Source organism: Gigantopelta aegis, chromosome 4 (assembly GCF_016097555.1).
Source record: "Gigantopelta aegis isolate Gae_Host chromosome 4, Gae_host_genome, whole genome shotgun sequence".
Taxonomy (NCBI): Eukaryota; Metazoa; Mollusca; class Gastropoda; order Neomphalida; family Peltospiridae; genus Gigantopelta; species Gigantopelta aegis.
In genome coordinates, this window is record NC_054702.1 from 25,151,267 (window position 1) to 25,167,660 (window position 16,394).

Consider the following 16,394-nt stretch of genomic DNA (forward strand, 5'->3'; position numbering starts at 1 on the left):
CACTGGTCGGTGCAAGTGGTTTACACCTACCCATTGAGCCTTGCGGAGCACTCACTCAGGGTTTGGAGTCGGTATCTCGATTAAAAATCCCATGCCTCGACTGGGATCCGAACCCAGTACCTACCAGCCTGTAGACCGATGGCCTGCCACGACGCCACCGAGGCCGGTCTTGGCAAAGTCAGAGGACGGTCAACAACGGTTTCATTTAACCAATAGAAACGCGATTCATTGATAAATAAATGAAATTCATTTAATTGATAATAAACGCAATTCATTGATAATAAATGTGATTCGTTTAATTGATAATAAACGCAATTCATTGATAATAAATGCGATTCATTGTAAGTGTTCCGAGATAAATGGGTTGGGTATTTTTTTTACAAATACAAATATCGTGGTGGGGGTGGGGTTTGTTGGTAGCTGGTGTAAAATTAATGAGCGAACACCTGGTATCATCATTATGCTTACAGTGCTTCATGAGTGCATTCAGTCACAGCTGTATTGCTCGTGTATTATACATGTATATTGTTTGTACCAATAAGCAAATGCTTACTGTAATAAAGAATGGAATTGAATTGAATATATTCCATTAAGCTCTATCCTGTGCAAGTTTTGGTTTTTCTAATCTAGTCTTGGGAGTGGCAGTCCTCTTACAGGAGTTGCAGGAGGGATGAAACATCCAGAACAGAACAGAGTATATATATATATATATATATATATATATATATATAAACTGATGATCAAAAGAAAGTATACCAATTATTTTTATTATAAATAAACACAATACACGTTCATGGAAGGTTAGATAGGTTCCAGTATTGTTCGTTATAATGCAATCAATGACGAATAGTCGCACATTGCTGCGTTTGGGCGATGCCGCACGTGCAAAATGAGTTTATTCATCAAATTTATACTGCACGAGAAACATGATACTCTTGCACATAAGGGTGTAAAAAAGGGTACCATTGCTTAGAACATGCCTCAGTCAACAGTAAAACACCAGAGAACATGGCAAGGCTAACTGTTGAAGAAAGAGAGAGTGCTATTGGTATGGTGCAGTTGGGTGCGAGTTATGCCCATGTGGCAAGAATCTTGAATTGCACAAAATTGACGACCACCAGGTTGATACAGCGTTACAGGGTGACTGGCAGGACTGCAGACAGACCATGAAGTCGTAGACCCCGCGTCACAACAGCCAACGAGGACCGCCATCTCCGCATCTTACACTTACGTAACAGATTCCTCACTATGACGTCATCTGCAGCGACTGGCCTTGGACATGTCATCAGTTGTCACACTATACGTCGTCGACTACGACAGCATGGTATCAGGCCCTATCGACCATTCAGAGGGATGACATTGACGAGGCAACATTGACTTCGACGTTTACGTTGGGCACGTCAGTTTCAACGTTGTCAACATCGGAACTGGCAACGTGTACTCTTTTCTGATGAGAGCAGGTTCCAGTTATTCAGAGCTGATGGCAGGACTCGGCTATATCGACGTGCAGCCGAGAAAACAGCTCCGTGCTGTGTTCAGGAGACTGAACGTTTGGTGGTGGATCTGTGATGGTTTGGGGCGGTATCTGTGGCCAACAGCGGACAGACCTTATTGTCATTGACAGAAATCTGCCCGACGTCGGGTCCATGCTTGCATGCTTGCACATGGTTATGAGTGGTCCTTTATGAAATCGCACATTACACCCCTAGTGCTGTTGTGAACTATGATATTATAATTTTATGGGTTTTATTGAGTATACTCGTGTTTATTTATCGCCAAATTATTATACTTTCAAAATATAACATTTGCATCAACTTGTGTTTTGTGTTGTTTTTAATACTTTGAAAAAATAATTGGTATACTTTCTTGTAAAATATAATTATTCAGAATATTTCAGTTTCAACTGTGTACTGTACAGTTCTTGATATTACAATATATAGACATAAATATTTAGTGCATTTCATTTTTTATAAACGTGTATAATTTGATGTAAAAAAAAACAAGTTTCATAAATTAACACTAAAGACGTAAAATAATGCAATACGATTTAAAATATATGAAGTAAAGTTGTATGTTGACCTTCAGTTTCATTAACTGTTTATAGTATGGTGATTGTGGTTGCTATTGGGTATTCTTGTTGTTATGGGCGTTTAAATACTTGAAAAATTATATTCATGAATTTAGCTATTTTATTAGTGTGCTTATTCTTTTACTACTCATAAGTTCTCTAAATTTATATATATTTGGTCGGATATAACAATATGGACGTAAACATTCTTTCTGGGTATTATTGAAAAAAACTACATACTAATATTGAAATTCGTCTCCTATATCGTTTTCAAGAAAAAATAGTACACAGTCTATCTTCTAATAGAACTGTATTCCAACGTCCAGTCTCAACAGGTAAAATAATGGTTACAAGTCCTAAATTTTATCATAACTGTCCATAATTTTTCAGGATTAATATTAAAATAATTTTCCAAATTTAGTTGTTCTTTGAAATGTTCTTAGGTTTTACCTCTCGATGACTCTGAAATATTATTTTTCCATGTTTGTAAATACTGGTCGATTTGTCTTATGCTAATTTGTTGTGATAGCCATTTTACAGATAGAAAGGTTTATGATAGCCATATATTACTCATTCCTAGATGATCTAAAATATTTTGAACAGCAGCAATCCATTTATAGTTAGTTCCATTGCTAATATAGTCTCTCGTCATTGATTTGTATAATAATAGAGATAGTTTAGACTGTTTCCCTGAGATAACTCGTGCCCAATAACAAATTAATATTTTGTGGATAGTCAACTCGACTGGCATTCTACCAAGTTCACCATATAACATGAAAAACGTTTTTTAACAGGAAGAATATGTCTAATAAACTTGATTTGAACAGAGTTATAAATGTCGATATTTTTGTATCCCCATATTTCACAGCCATATTCCAATTACGGATCTCCTAGGAAGTGGCAGTCCCCCTACGGGCGGTGCAAGAGGGATAAAACATCTTATTATGCATCTCCTAGGAAGTGGCGGTCCTCCTAAGGACGAGCGCCTAATAGCGGATCATGGTGGCAATAACGACTTTGCCTAACATCCTTTCGACTCTATCTTGTGCACATATACTGTTTTGATAATGGAATACAGTTCTGTCGTTCAGATTTATGTGCAAGCATGTGAACACTTAAAGCAATGACAACTACGCCCCTAATTCGGCTAACCAAGGGTTACGGTACTGTTTGCACAGGACTGTCAGATTGAGTACACAACTCTGTGGGATCGTGTATTGTTTGAAAAGCATCTTCTTCATTTACCTCATAAAACGAAAATTAGTCGCTTGGAAACAAGTAATCATTCTGAACGAAAAGACAGACTATTTTCTCTATCTAATCTGGGTAATGAATTTCATTATCTTTTTAGTGGCCATATTTTGACAATGAAAAGAAACTATACATAGGCAAATACTTCCGTACAAGACCAAACACCCTCAAATGAAAACTACTCATTACTTCTCCAAAAGTGTCTGTTACTTAACAAATTATGTATTTAACTCTGTATATAAAGATTTGAACGTAGAGTGTAAATATAGTTATGTTCTGTTCTGTTCTGTTCTGTTCTGTTCTGTTTTGCCATTCCAACAATTTCCCATACGCAGCATTGATGAGGGAAGACATAACATGGGATGCCAGTGCTCAACGCCATTTATATCAAAAGCTGAGGAATGTGACAACTTGATATAAAGGATCCCTTGCTGCTAATAAAACTATGTAGCATATTTCGTCTGAAGACCGTGTGTCAATATTATCAAGTGTTTGACAATCAATAACCGATGATTAAGTAATAAATGTGCTATAAATGTATCGTTGAATGTATCTCTTAACTTTCTAATGTCTTGTTTTTAACAGCCTTTAGCTATATCATTCAAAGTGCTATATCAAATGGGAGATGCCATACCAAGACCATTCACAGAATATATCATTCATACTGACGACGAAGAAAACAGACTGGAGCTAGAAGGAAAGTCCTATCAACCAAGTTTGACAAAGGCAGCAATTATTTCGTCTGTTGACGTCAGCATAACAACCCCAATCAACGTCAGGGTAAGCTTTTTTCTTGTTGTCAACGTCAGAGTAAGTTTTTGTCTTGTTGTTAACGTAAGAGTAAGCTTTTGTCTCGTTAACGTCAGAGTAAGCTTTTGTCTTGTTGTCAACGTCAAAATAAGCGTGTGTCTTGTTGTTAAAAGTCAGAGTAAGTTTTTGTCTCGTTAATGTCAGAGTAAGCTTTTGTCTTGTTGTCAACGTCAAAGTAAGCGTGTGTCTTGTTGTTAACGTAAGAGTAAGCGTTTGTCTCGTTAATGTCGGAGTAAGCTTTTGTCTTGTTGTCAACGTCAAAGTAAGCGTGTGTCTTGTTGTTAACGTCAGAGTAAGTTTTTGTCTTGTTGTTAACATAAGAATAAGCTTTTGTCTTATTGTTAATGTCAGAGTAAGCTTTTTGTCTTGTTGTTAACGTCAAAGTAAGCTTTTGTCTTATTGTCAACGTCAAAGTAAGCGTGTGTCTTGTTGTTAACGTCAGAGTAAGTTTTTATGTTGTCAACGCATTTGCTTTGTTGTTGAGATAGCGTCAATTTTTCCCATTTCATCCCCACGACTGATACATCAAACATCAAACGTCGTGGTATTTACTATCCTGTCTGAAAGTGCATGCATTCCTTCGGTGCATTTTTGGTAGGAGCAGAATGTGTAGCGGCAGCAGGCTCTCTCTCTCTCTCTCTCTCTCTCTCTCTCTCTCTCTCTCTCTCTCATTATCTCTCATTCTCTCTTTCTCATTCTCTCTCTCTCTCTCTCTCTCTCTCTCTCTCTCTCTCTCTCATTCTTTCTCATTCTCTCTCTCATTCTCTCTCTCTCTCTTTCATTCTATCTCTCTCATTCTCTCCCTCTCTTTGTCTCATTCTCGCTCTTATTCTCTCTCATTCTCCCTTTCTCATTCTCTCATTCTCATTCTCTCTCTCTCTCTCTCTCTCTCTCTCTCATTCTCTCTCTCTTATTCTCTCTCTCTCATTCTTTCTCATTCTCTCTCTCATTCTCTCTCTTTCATTCTCTCTCTCATTCTCTCTCTTTCATTCTATCTCTCATTCTCTCCCTCTCTCTCATTCTCTCTCTCTTATTCTCTCTCATTCTCCCTTTCTCATTCTCTCTCTCTCTCTCTCTCTCTCTCTCTCTCTCTCTCTCTCTCTCTCTCTCTCTCTCTCTCTCTCTCTCTCTCTCGTATCAAAATAACTGTGTTAGGCACCAAACATCTTTGCAAGCCAATCCAGTGCACCACAACTGGTATATCAAAAACAGTGTTATGTGCTTTCCTGTCTATAGGATGGTACATATAAAAGATCCCTTGCTGTTAATCGAAAAGAGTAGCCTATGAAGTAGCGACAACAGGTTTCCTGTCTCATTATCTGTGTGGTCCGTAACCACAAGTCCGACGCCATATAACCGTAAATAAAATATGTTGAGTGCGTCGTTAAAATAAAGCATTTCCTTCCTTCCTTTGCAAGCCAAGATATCGGCCTCGATGGTGTAGTAGTTAAGCCATTGGACATAAGGCTGGTGGGTACTGTGTTCGCATACTGGTACCGACTCCCATCCTGAGCGAGTTTAACGACTCAATGGGTAGGTTTAACAACTCAGTGGGTAGGTGTAAGACCACTACACCGACTTCTCTCTTACTAACAACTAACCACTAACCCACTGTGTGTGTGCGTGTGCGTGTGTGTGTGTGTGTGTGTGTGTGTGTGTGTGTGTGTGTGTGTGTGTGTCCAGGACACAGTGCTTGAACCTTAACTGGATTTAAGCACGAAAATAACTTTAAACAAACAACAAACATACAAAGAGAAAACACAAGACAGTCACTATATTAAGCACCTGGTCACTGGTTGATCTTTTCTCTGTTTTGTAGTTCTACTGCAACGGACACTACTACGGGGCAGACTGCAGTGTCTATTGCGATGACGATGATGATAACATCAGATTTCGTTGCCGTGACGACGGGTCACGTGACTGCTTACCTGGCTGGGGTGGAGAGTTTTGTGACACAGGTAGTAGAAGTCATTAATACATTTATGAGATGACTAAGGCATATATGTTTCAGATTACTAAGTTAACACATTATTAAAGTGACATTCCTGAGTTTGCTGCATTGTAGATGTTTCCGACTAATAAAATATTTCTACGAGTAAACTTACATATTAAATATATTTTCTAGTTTAGAATATCAGTGTCTGTATATTCGATGTGTTTCTGGTCGTCTTAATATTTGTAAGAAGCCCAAACTGGATTTTGTCTTCAAATAATTGCGTATGTACGAAAAAAAAAATATATATATATATATATATATATATATATATATATATATATATATATATATATATATATATATATATATATATATTTAAGGAAATAAAGTGAAATTTAACCTAGTACAAATATTAGAACGATCAGAAACGTGTTTAATATACAGTCACTAATATTTTATGCAGAAAAATATATTTGATATGTAATTACAATCGTTAAAAGTCATTGTTAGTCGATAACATCTTACAAAATGCACCGGCCTCGGTGGCGTCGTGGCAGGCCATCGGTCTACAGGCTGGTAGGTACTGTGTCCGGATCCCAGTCGAGGCATGGGATACCGACTCCAAACCCTGAGTGAGTGCTCCGCAAGGCTCAATGGGTAGGTGTAAACCACTTGCACCGACCAGTGGTCCATAACTGGTTCAACAAAGGCCATGGTTTGTGCTATCCTGCCTGTGGGAAGCGCAAATAAAAGATCCCTTGCTGCCTGTCGTAAAAAGAGTAGCTTATGTGGCGACAGCGGGTTTCCTCTAAAAACAGTGTTAGAATGACCATATGTTTGACGTCCAATAGCCGATGATAAGATAAAAAAATCAATGTGCTCTAGCGGCGTCGTTAAATAAAACAAACTTTACTTTACTTACAAAATGCAGCAAACTCAGGAATGTCCCTTTAATGTTTCTAAATGGATGATTGCATTCACCTCTTCATCACACATAATGATAAAATCGAATTCCGCGAAAAAGAAAACTGCATGTGGTTTTTATGTTAAATGATAAAATAAATTTAGCCCTGTACCTTTGATAAACGTTTTATATATCGACAAGGACCGCAAAAATTGGAAGTCGGTAAATATCACAGATACGGTCTGTATTGTCGCCGTTTTGAGGGGAAAAAACAGTTTTGGAATTTGTGCGTAAACAAAAATTGATTTTTTACATTGATGTTGATCATCATTTGAATGAACAAATTTTATCATGTTTGTCACCCAAAAGCCGATGTATGTTTTGTGCAGGGTTGTTGTTAAGAACTCATTCGTTCATGTTGCATCATATATATGTATAATAAAATATTTTAATATTACAGCATTTAGAATAAATCATTAACTTTTAAATCTATCGTGCCATTCTTACATTTCTTTTAAACACTTTTCTGCAATTGGGTCACATACAAAGGCAATGTGGTGAAATGACATTGCGTAGCGCCCCGCTTTCCGCGATGTCATTTCAAATTCTGTAGAATTGCCTTGGAACTAAGTATGTGAAACACACGCAGAAAGGTTTTAAAACTCACGTCTTAAATCTTGTTGGCCTACCTCTTACCTCAAAATGTCTTCAGATCGTGTTAGCATTTTTCTTGAAAAATACTTTTCTTCTGGGCTTACAAATAAACCAGTTTAGTGAACTGTTTAGATTTAAACACGGCGACGTGTTACTTTCACTAATATATTTTTTTAAATATACTCTTCAAAAGAAGAAACGCAAAACCACATTGTCGTAACATTTGGAGAATTGATTTAATCATTGAATGGTGAGTCCGATAATTACCAAATGTTGCAGGATTGTTCACAATTCACTCTAGTCCATTGTGAGTAAGTGATAGGACACACCACCAAGGTCAAGGTCATCTGGAGTCAATACCGGGTGTGGCCTCCGCGTGTGTTGACAACTGCCTGGCACCGCCTGCCCATTGAAGCAACCAGAGTACGGATGACGTCCCGGGGGATCGTGGCCCACTCGGCCTGCAAGGCTGCTGCCAGCTCGGGCAGGGTCTGGGGCTGTGGTTGTCGCTGTCGGAGGCGTCGGTCCAACTCGTCCCATTGATGCTCAATTGGGTTCAAATCCGGTGATATCGATGGCCAAGGAAGGACATTAATGTTGTTGTTCTGTAGGAAAGCCGTTGTGAGACGTGCTGTGTGAGGCCTGGCGTTGTCATGTTGGAACACTGCGTTGGCGTTGGCCATAACTGGAACGATGTGTGGCCGGAGGATCTGGTCAATGTAGCCCTGTGCATTCAGGTTGCCCTGCACGTGGACCAGGTCAGTTCTGCCAGTGTGTGAGATGGCTGCCCACACCATGACACTACCCCCGCCGAATCTGTCCACTTCCTGCACGCAGTTTGCCGCATAACGTTCACCACGACGCCTATACACGCGACATCTTCCATCATGACGTCGGAGCAGAAATCGGGACTCGTCACTGAACCACACCTGTCTCCATCGCAGTTGAGGCCATTGTCGATGAATCTGGCACCACTGCAGTCGGAGTCGACGGTGTTGTGGTGTTAAGATGACACCTCGAACTGGACGTCTGGCACGAATTCCTACCTCACGTAGGCGGTTCCGTACGGTCTGGTCGGATATCCTGCGCAAACCTGGTATTGCTGCGGCTGTGGAGGTGGCAGTAGTCAATCGTTCCCGAAGGTGGCGTACCCGGATGTAGCGGTCCTGCCCGGGGGTAGTGACCCGTGGTCGACCGGATCTAGGGAGGTCACGTGTTGATCCATGTTGCTGGTAACGGTCCCACAGTCTGGAGATGGTGCTTGGGGACACATGGAATGCCCTGGCAACGGCCGTTCTGGATTCGCCTGCGTCTAGTCGGCCGATGGCATTGTTTCTCTGCGGTTCACTGAGACGTGGCATGTCCTGGATTGTCAACTGTCGGCCAGATACAGAGGCCAGGCAAGTGAACACCCTGCACTTTTATACTGTCGGTATTCATGTTGCACGTTCAGACAACGCACGTGCAGTGGTGACATGGTTTGCACGTGGCTGCGTTTTTGCGAATATTCATATTTTGGAACTTTATTGTACAGTAGCTGCGTTTTATCGAATGTAACCGTGGGAATGTGTTTGGGACATGCAATGACCTTATATTCACAAAGCATGAACCGGTAGGAAACATAAAATCGGAGTTATAACCCATTTGTACCCTTTTGCGTTTCTTTTTTTGAAGAGTATATAAAAACGATTTTTTATACTGTAGCGTACTTTTCGTTTTGTACATAGGGGAATATAGGATCATATACCTTTAATTATAGCGTACAACTTTAATTGTTGCGGACTACTCATTCGCACAACGCCACTCAATCGCGTGTTAGAAATCGTAAATGCAAGTCTCGTCGCGAGAAGCGACAATGTGTCAATAGTTTTTATTTCAAACGGTTTGTTAAACCTATTTCCAGCCACACCTGCAAGGGACGATGCGGTAGTTGTCAAGAACCATCCCAAGGTGCGGATGATCCACTATGACTCAGGACGCGATGAGTCAGTGTTCACAAACAGCACGCTCTCCAGACACAAGCGGCAGGCTATCAGAGGTGAGCTCCGGAGGGAAGCATTGTACAGTTGATGATGGGTTTTTTTTTATTTATTTATCTTCTTGGTTGTTTCCAATTATCGCGTGAAGGGGGGGGGGGGGGGGGGTTGGGTTGGGGGTCTACCCCCATCCCTGCTCCACGCGAATTTTATTTTTCAATAAAAAATTCTGGGTAGCGTGATTCGACCCCCCCCACCCCACCCCCCCCCAAAAAAAACCCCACCCCTTCCTGCACTTGTCTGCGTACTTGTTTGCATGAAGTAATTCAGTTGTAGGATCGAACCTTCTTGACAGATTAATTTTTCACCGTCACAGTTATTCCCCATTTCTGGTATATCAAATGTCGTGGTATGTGCTGTCCTGTCTGTATAGAAGTGCAAATTACAAAATGTCCCACGCTACTAATGGAAAAATATAGCTGGTTTCCTGTGATGACTGTGTCAGCATTACGACATATTTGACATCCAATATTTCATGTGCTGTTTTGGTTAGAAGGAAGGAAATGCACTCAACACATGATTTTATTTACGGTTATATGGCGTCGGACATATGGTTAAGGACCACACAGATATTGAGAGAGGAAACCTCTGTCGCCACTTCATGAGCTACTCTTTTTATTAACAGCAAGGGAACTTTTATATGCACCATACCACAGACAGGGTAGCACATACCACGGCCTTTGATATACCAGTCGTGGTGCACTGGCTGGAACGAGAAATACCCCAGTGGGCCCACCGACGGGAATCGATCCCACACCGACAGGGCATCAAGTGAGCGCTGTACCACTGGGCTACGTCTGGGATAATGGGAGGTGATATCTTAAAGAAAAAGTGAAAGTTTGTTTTGTTTAACGATATCGCAAGAGCACATTGATTTATTAATCATCGGCTATTGAATATCAAACTTTTGGTAATTTTGAAATATAGCCTTATAAAGGAAAACCCGCTACAGTTTTCCATTAGTAGCAATGGATATTTTATATGCACCACATCACAGACAGGATAGCACATACCAAGGCCTTTGGTGCACTGGCTGAAACAAGAAATAGCCCAATAAGCCCACAGACGGGAATCGATCCCTGACCGACCGCGCGTCAGGCGAACGCTTTACCACCGGGTTACGTCCCACCACAAATATATATCTTAAAGTTAAAAAAAGGACCGGTTTAATAATACCAGGGTTGAAGCCAGGTTCATTGAAATGTAGGTATAGAAATAAATCAAAACTGAACATTTGGAACATTATATACTCTTCAAAAAAGTAGGGGAACTCTAATAAGAATTTACAATTGCCAAAACTGTAAGGTATATTAGCTGTGGGGAATGATTATATAATATTAGTGAATTAATTGGGCAAACATTACAACCGGTAGTTCAGTATTACAGTAGGTTTTATGACCACCAAAGATTCTGAAGGACGATTGGGGTCAAAAGTGAAATTTGAAAGTTGACGTTTCTTTATCAGTAAATCGCAAATGCAAACAATAAAAATGACTAAAAACAATAACAACTGTATGAACAACAGAATAAAAAAGATTGACAGAAATAATGTTCCACAGTGATTAATCGACCTTCCTGGAAATTGTCAAAATTGAGAATGACACCCCCACGCAAGTGTACGGGGCAACTGCGTGATGCATGTGCAAACTATGGAATGTGTTTCAGTGTGTTGATAAACAGACCTGAACGTTCTTTACTAGGATGTCAATGGTCACAACGTATGTTCGTTCTAATAGTTGATATTAACATTAATATTTCAGATTCCCCAACTTTTTTTGAAGAGTATATATAGACCTCCAAATACTCAATACCGGCATCTGATAGATGATTCTATACATACAGTGATAGATGAAGGAGTAGCTAAATGATATGTTTGATAAGTTTTTAGTAATTAAAATCAGACAATACTTAGACCTTATTGTTTAGATTATCTACTTCCGGTTTCTGGTCATCATGGTGTTTCTAATACCACGGAAGACAGTTTTCATATTTTTATAAACGCAAGTACCTCTGAGAAGTGGCGGTTATGAAGACAAGCTCTTGTCTACTTTCCCCGTGTCAACGTTTCACTATGTTGTAAATTTATATATGTGTGTTACAGGTTTGTGGATCAACTGAACTTAGTGTCCATTTTCGCGAGTTGAAACTAAGGTCTGCGTCTTCAGTGTTCACTGCTAAACTATATATATATATATATATATATATATATATATATATATGTACATGAATATTAATTTCATGCGTGTGTTATTGCAGGTGCTTGTCGCAGTGCTCCATGTTTAAATGGAGGCACGTGTCGGTGGTTACCAAACAATGACCCAGAATTCCAGTGTACCTGCAGTCCGGGATACACAGGTGTACAGTGTGAAAGAGGTTTGATTTGATTTGTTTTTATATATATACTTACAGGTTTTTTTCCCAAATATTTACTTTCGGTAAAAATTATCTGTAGTGGTACATATTTATTTTGTATTTCTAATTTGTTATGTCAAACGTCATTATCTTGATATTTGTAATCCCAATACCCCAGGATATATTGATGTAAAAAAAAATTGCCCTATGGCATAATTTCCAACTAACAACTAGTATGCTTATCTCGAACCATCAATATCTCGATCTTCTTAATCAAGTCTCTTCAACATCGAAATAACGGGGTTTGACAACATAGTGCTGATGATGACGACGACGACGATGATGATGATGGTGGTGGTGATGATGATGGTAATGACAGCTGAAGATTATTGAACAATTTCAAAACATTGTTACTTTCAGGAATTGACGACTGCGCTAGTAATCCATGCAACCACGGCGTGTGTATAGACAACGTCAACTACTACAACTGCAGCTGTGACCTGGGATGGGAAGGACCGCTATGCAATATTGGTATGTTATAAAACGGAACTGTGCAGGGGATAGAACTAAATACATGAATCATGAAACAGGAAGGAAATGTTTTTATTTAACGACGCACTCAGCACATTTTATTTACGGTTATATGGCGTCAGACATATTGTAAAGGACCACACAGGTATTGAGAGAGGAAACCCGCTGTTGCCACTTCATGGGCTACTCTTTTGGATTAGCAGCAAGGGATCTTTTATAAGCATCATCCCACAAACAGGATAGCACATATCACGGCCTTTGATATACCAGTCGTGGTGCACTGGCTGGAACGAGAAATAGCCCAATGGGCCCACCGACGGGGATCGATCCTAGACCAACCGCGCATCAAGCGAACGATTTACCACTGGGCTATGTCCCGCCCCATGAAAACAATTAATATACAAGTTTACATAATTATTTTGGATCATTATTATTGTTATAGTCTGATGAAACAATTGAGAACTAGTAAAGATTTGCATTTGTATGGGCATAACCAATAATACGCATACGGATTACGTATACGCATACGGATTACGGATACATAGAATTTGCACCTTATTATTAAAAACGTCCATTTTAATTATCGTACAGATGTGCAGGAGTGTCTGAGGAATCCGTGCACGAACGGCGGCACGTGTGACGAGCCGGAGCCGGGCATGTTCCGGTGCATCTGTCCCGTGGGGTACCGCGGCCTCACGTGCGACATCGACATCAACGAGTGCACGCTGCTGAGCCCCTGCTACAACGGCGCCACCTGTAAAGAGGGAGAACCAGGAAACTACACGTGCCACTGCCCGGACGGCTTCACTGGTATGCAGTGGCGGATCCAGAAAATCCATTTAGGGTAGGGGGGGGGGGTGACATGAGGCGGAATGCCAAGGGAACTTTGTGGGAGGTTTGGAAGGGGATCATAAAAAAAAATGAAAATTAATATATAATAAAATTATAACTGTCGCAAAATTTAGAGGAAGCGGACCCCTGGGGCCCCCTAGATCCGCCTCTGGTATGTGTTTACCGTTATACCATTATTACTGATTCCAAATGTGAACATGATATGTATTGTTCATTTGAAAGATGTATATTTCCTTGACAACTCTGAATGTATTCATATGCTATGTGCAATCTGGGTCGTACGGAATACGAAACAGTTTAAAGAACTCTGTTATCTTGCTGGTTATGTCTTACACGCGTGTAACTTACATTTACAATGCTTAAACAACTGCGTTCAAGAACAAAAAGATTGATCTGTATTGCCAATTCCGCACCCCCTCATTTATTTTATTCCCTAAGTCGGTTACTCAGGGTTTTGTTTTTGTTAAATATGATTTATATCTCATCTCGTGAAGTTTGCAATCATATCACACTTGTCGCGCAAGCGCGACTCGTGAGATATGATTGACAACTTCACTCGATTATTTCTATTTATTATATAACTTTTGGCAATTTACCTTTTTGTTTAAAATGCCAGCAACAAAATAGTTCCGGCTTTCTTACAGTGAAGATAACACTTTCTACAGTGACGATAACACATTTTAGAGTGAAATTTTCACTCGAAAATGTGTTATCGTCACTGAGTGACTAATAACACTTTTATTTCACTGATATTTTAAGATATTTCACTAAATGTTTTATAATAAAGGTTCCTACGTGATCAGGTGTGACTGTAATAAAGATGAAAGAACCGCGCCTGGATTTATTGAGTGCAGGCCAGGGACATTACCCCCTACCCGCACCCCATGTTTATTTTAAAGGTGTTCTTTTTGACAAGTTGGAGAAGACCCTGTATTACTGTGCACTGATTCTCTCTCCTCCACCACCACAAATTGTCCGTTTGCGTCAAAAGGGAACCGATGAATTGGCTTATAACTCTATAATGAATAATTTGAAAACTTATATTAAAACATATTATTGAGTTTTTAAACCCATACCAACTCAAATAATATTTTTTACAACAAAAAAAAAGTTTCTGAACAAATTACCATCCAATTATATAGATTAATATGTTTTTAATATAGGGGTTAAGGCAAATTGTTATAACAGCGAAGTAATCGATAATGCAGTATACAGATACTGAAGGTAGAACTGCATGTGCTTTAACTTGGCTGTTCCATCAGTTGTATTTATACCTGTATCAAAATTGATTTGTCCTATGCAATTTGATAGTAATTTATATTTAAAAATATATATATATTTAGACTGAAATATTTTTCAAAAACTTTAGTTGTTATGGGTTTGAAACTTAATATGTTACATGAATTTCAACTCTATTCATTAATAAAGTTATCTGCCGATTCATCGGTTCCCTTTTGACGCAAACGAACAATAGTTAGGTTACCCTGTATTCGATTCTGGAACCTACAAAACATCTCTCTCAGAATACGTGTGTGAGTACTATCAAGAATGTCGTCCGTGACGTCCGTGTAACTAACTCTTGATTGCAGGACCTGAGTGTGAAATAGACGTTGATGAATGCGCGTCCAACCCGTGCGTCAATGGAGGAACCTGTGAACAGTCCATACCTGGCCAGTTCATCTGCAGATGTCCCGAAGGTACACTTTTTATAATAAAACGCAGCAAATATATTCTTAAAAACACCATATCCCCCCTAAAATAAGAAAAGGAAAAAAAGAAAACTACCACCAGCAACAACAAAAATAACACAAATATGAAATGTCACCAAAGGTCAAGGTCATCTGAACTCTGCATCTCAGGTGTCTGCAATTAGCATTAGTGTATGCTTCCAATTTATAATCAAAACAACTGCATGTCAAAACAGGGGTCCAGGATTTCTTGGGGGGGGGGGGGGGGGGGGGGGGATGTAACTTTCCGAAATGTCATTTTTGTTTTTCTTTTGAATCTGAACAACAAAATCGTATACATGATTAGGGCCATATATCTGCACAATACAGAGTCAAATAGGCATTCGAAAAAGTAGTGGTTAATTTCATGAATCTCCATCTAGTGTCTGACGCCATATAACCGTAAATAAAATCTGTTGAGTGCGTCGTTAAATAAAACAATTTCTTCCTTCCTCTATCTAGTGCCTTGTCCATAGGAGGACAGCCACTCCCGAGGAGATCCTTTACTGGAAATGTCATCCCTTTTGCACCGCCACAAAGAGGACTGACATTCACAGACTAATTTACTAAATTAATACAAGCACCGTATAGAGCTTGCGACCATGTGTGTATGTGCGAGTGTGTAGTTGGGGCCAAATAAACTCCTAAAACGATAGGATAGGAAGCATCATCCTTGGCCGAAGTATTCAGAACTTGATAACTTGTTATGTGTGTGGCTTCACTTAAGACTTGCGACACTGTTTTTCTTCGTTTTGGCCTTGTATTGGATTTTGATCTGACATGCTTATTTGATACTTACATGTACATTATGTATTTTCTATCCACTACAATCCAAATCAGTATGTTTTTTTATTGTTTTAATTAATAATTAATGCTTCAATCGTACTCACCATCATACAACACCGTTCACTAATCGAATACATAAAGATAATTACATTAATAATAAACTTACAAATAATAGTAAGATTTATGGCGCTATAATGAAGGAATAACAATTACAGTTCACAAACGAATAAGCATACGAAAGGTAAACCGAGAGAAAGAAATAATAGTACGTAAGTCCACATTTATCACACTATTTGTGGGGACTAATATTTGATCTAGGTAACAATATGTTTGTCTATAACATTGACCCGTTTGAAGTATCCTTTTTAATGACTTATATATATATATATATATATATATATATATATATATATACATACATACATACATACATACATACATACATACATACATACATACATACATACATACATACATACATACATTA

The 16,394-nt window shown here is 39.2% G+C and overlaps 1 protein-coding gene across 1 annotated transcript in view; it reads left to right on the top strand.

Annotated features, from left to right (window-relative positions):
* LOC121369757 (fibropellin-1-like) overlaps positions 1 to 16,394 on the top strand; it is a 56,855-nt gene that overhangs the window by 21,243 nt on the left and 19,218 nt on the right. Inside the window, exons 4-10 of the mRNA XM_041494816.1 lie at positions 3,905 to 4,099; positions 5,949 to 6,087; positions 9,527 to 9,661; positions 11,916 to 12,032; positions 12,432 to 12,542; positions 13,134 to 13,352; positions 14,984 to 15,091. Coding sequence (XP_041350750.1) covers positions 3,905 to 4,099; positions 5,949 to 6,087; positions 9,527 to 9,661; positions 11,916 to 12,032; positions 12,432 to 12,542; positions 13,134 to 13,352; positions 14,984 to 15,091 — 1,024 coding nt within the window. The remainder of the gene's footprint in view (positions 1 to 3,904; positions 4,100 to 5,948; positions 6,088 to 9,526; positions 9,662 to 11,915; positions 12,033 to 12,431; positions 12,543 to 13,133; positions 13,353 to 14,983; positions 15,092 to 16,394) is intronic.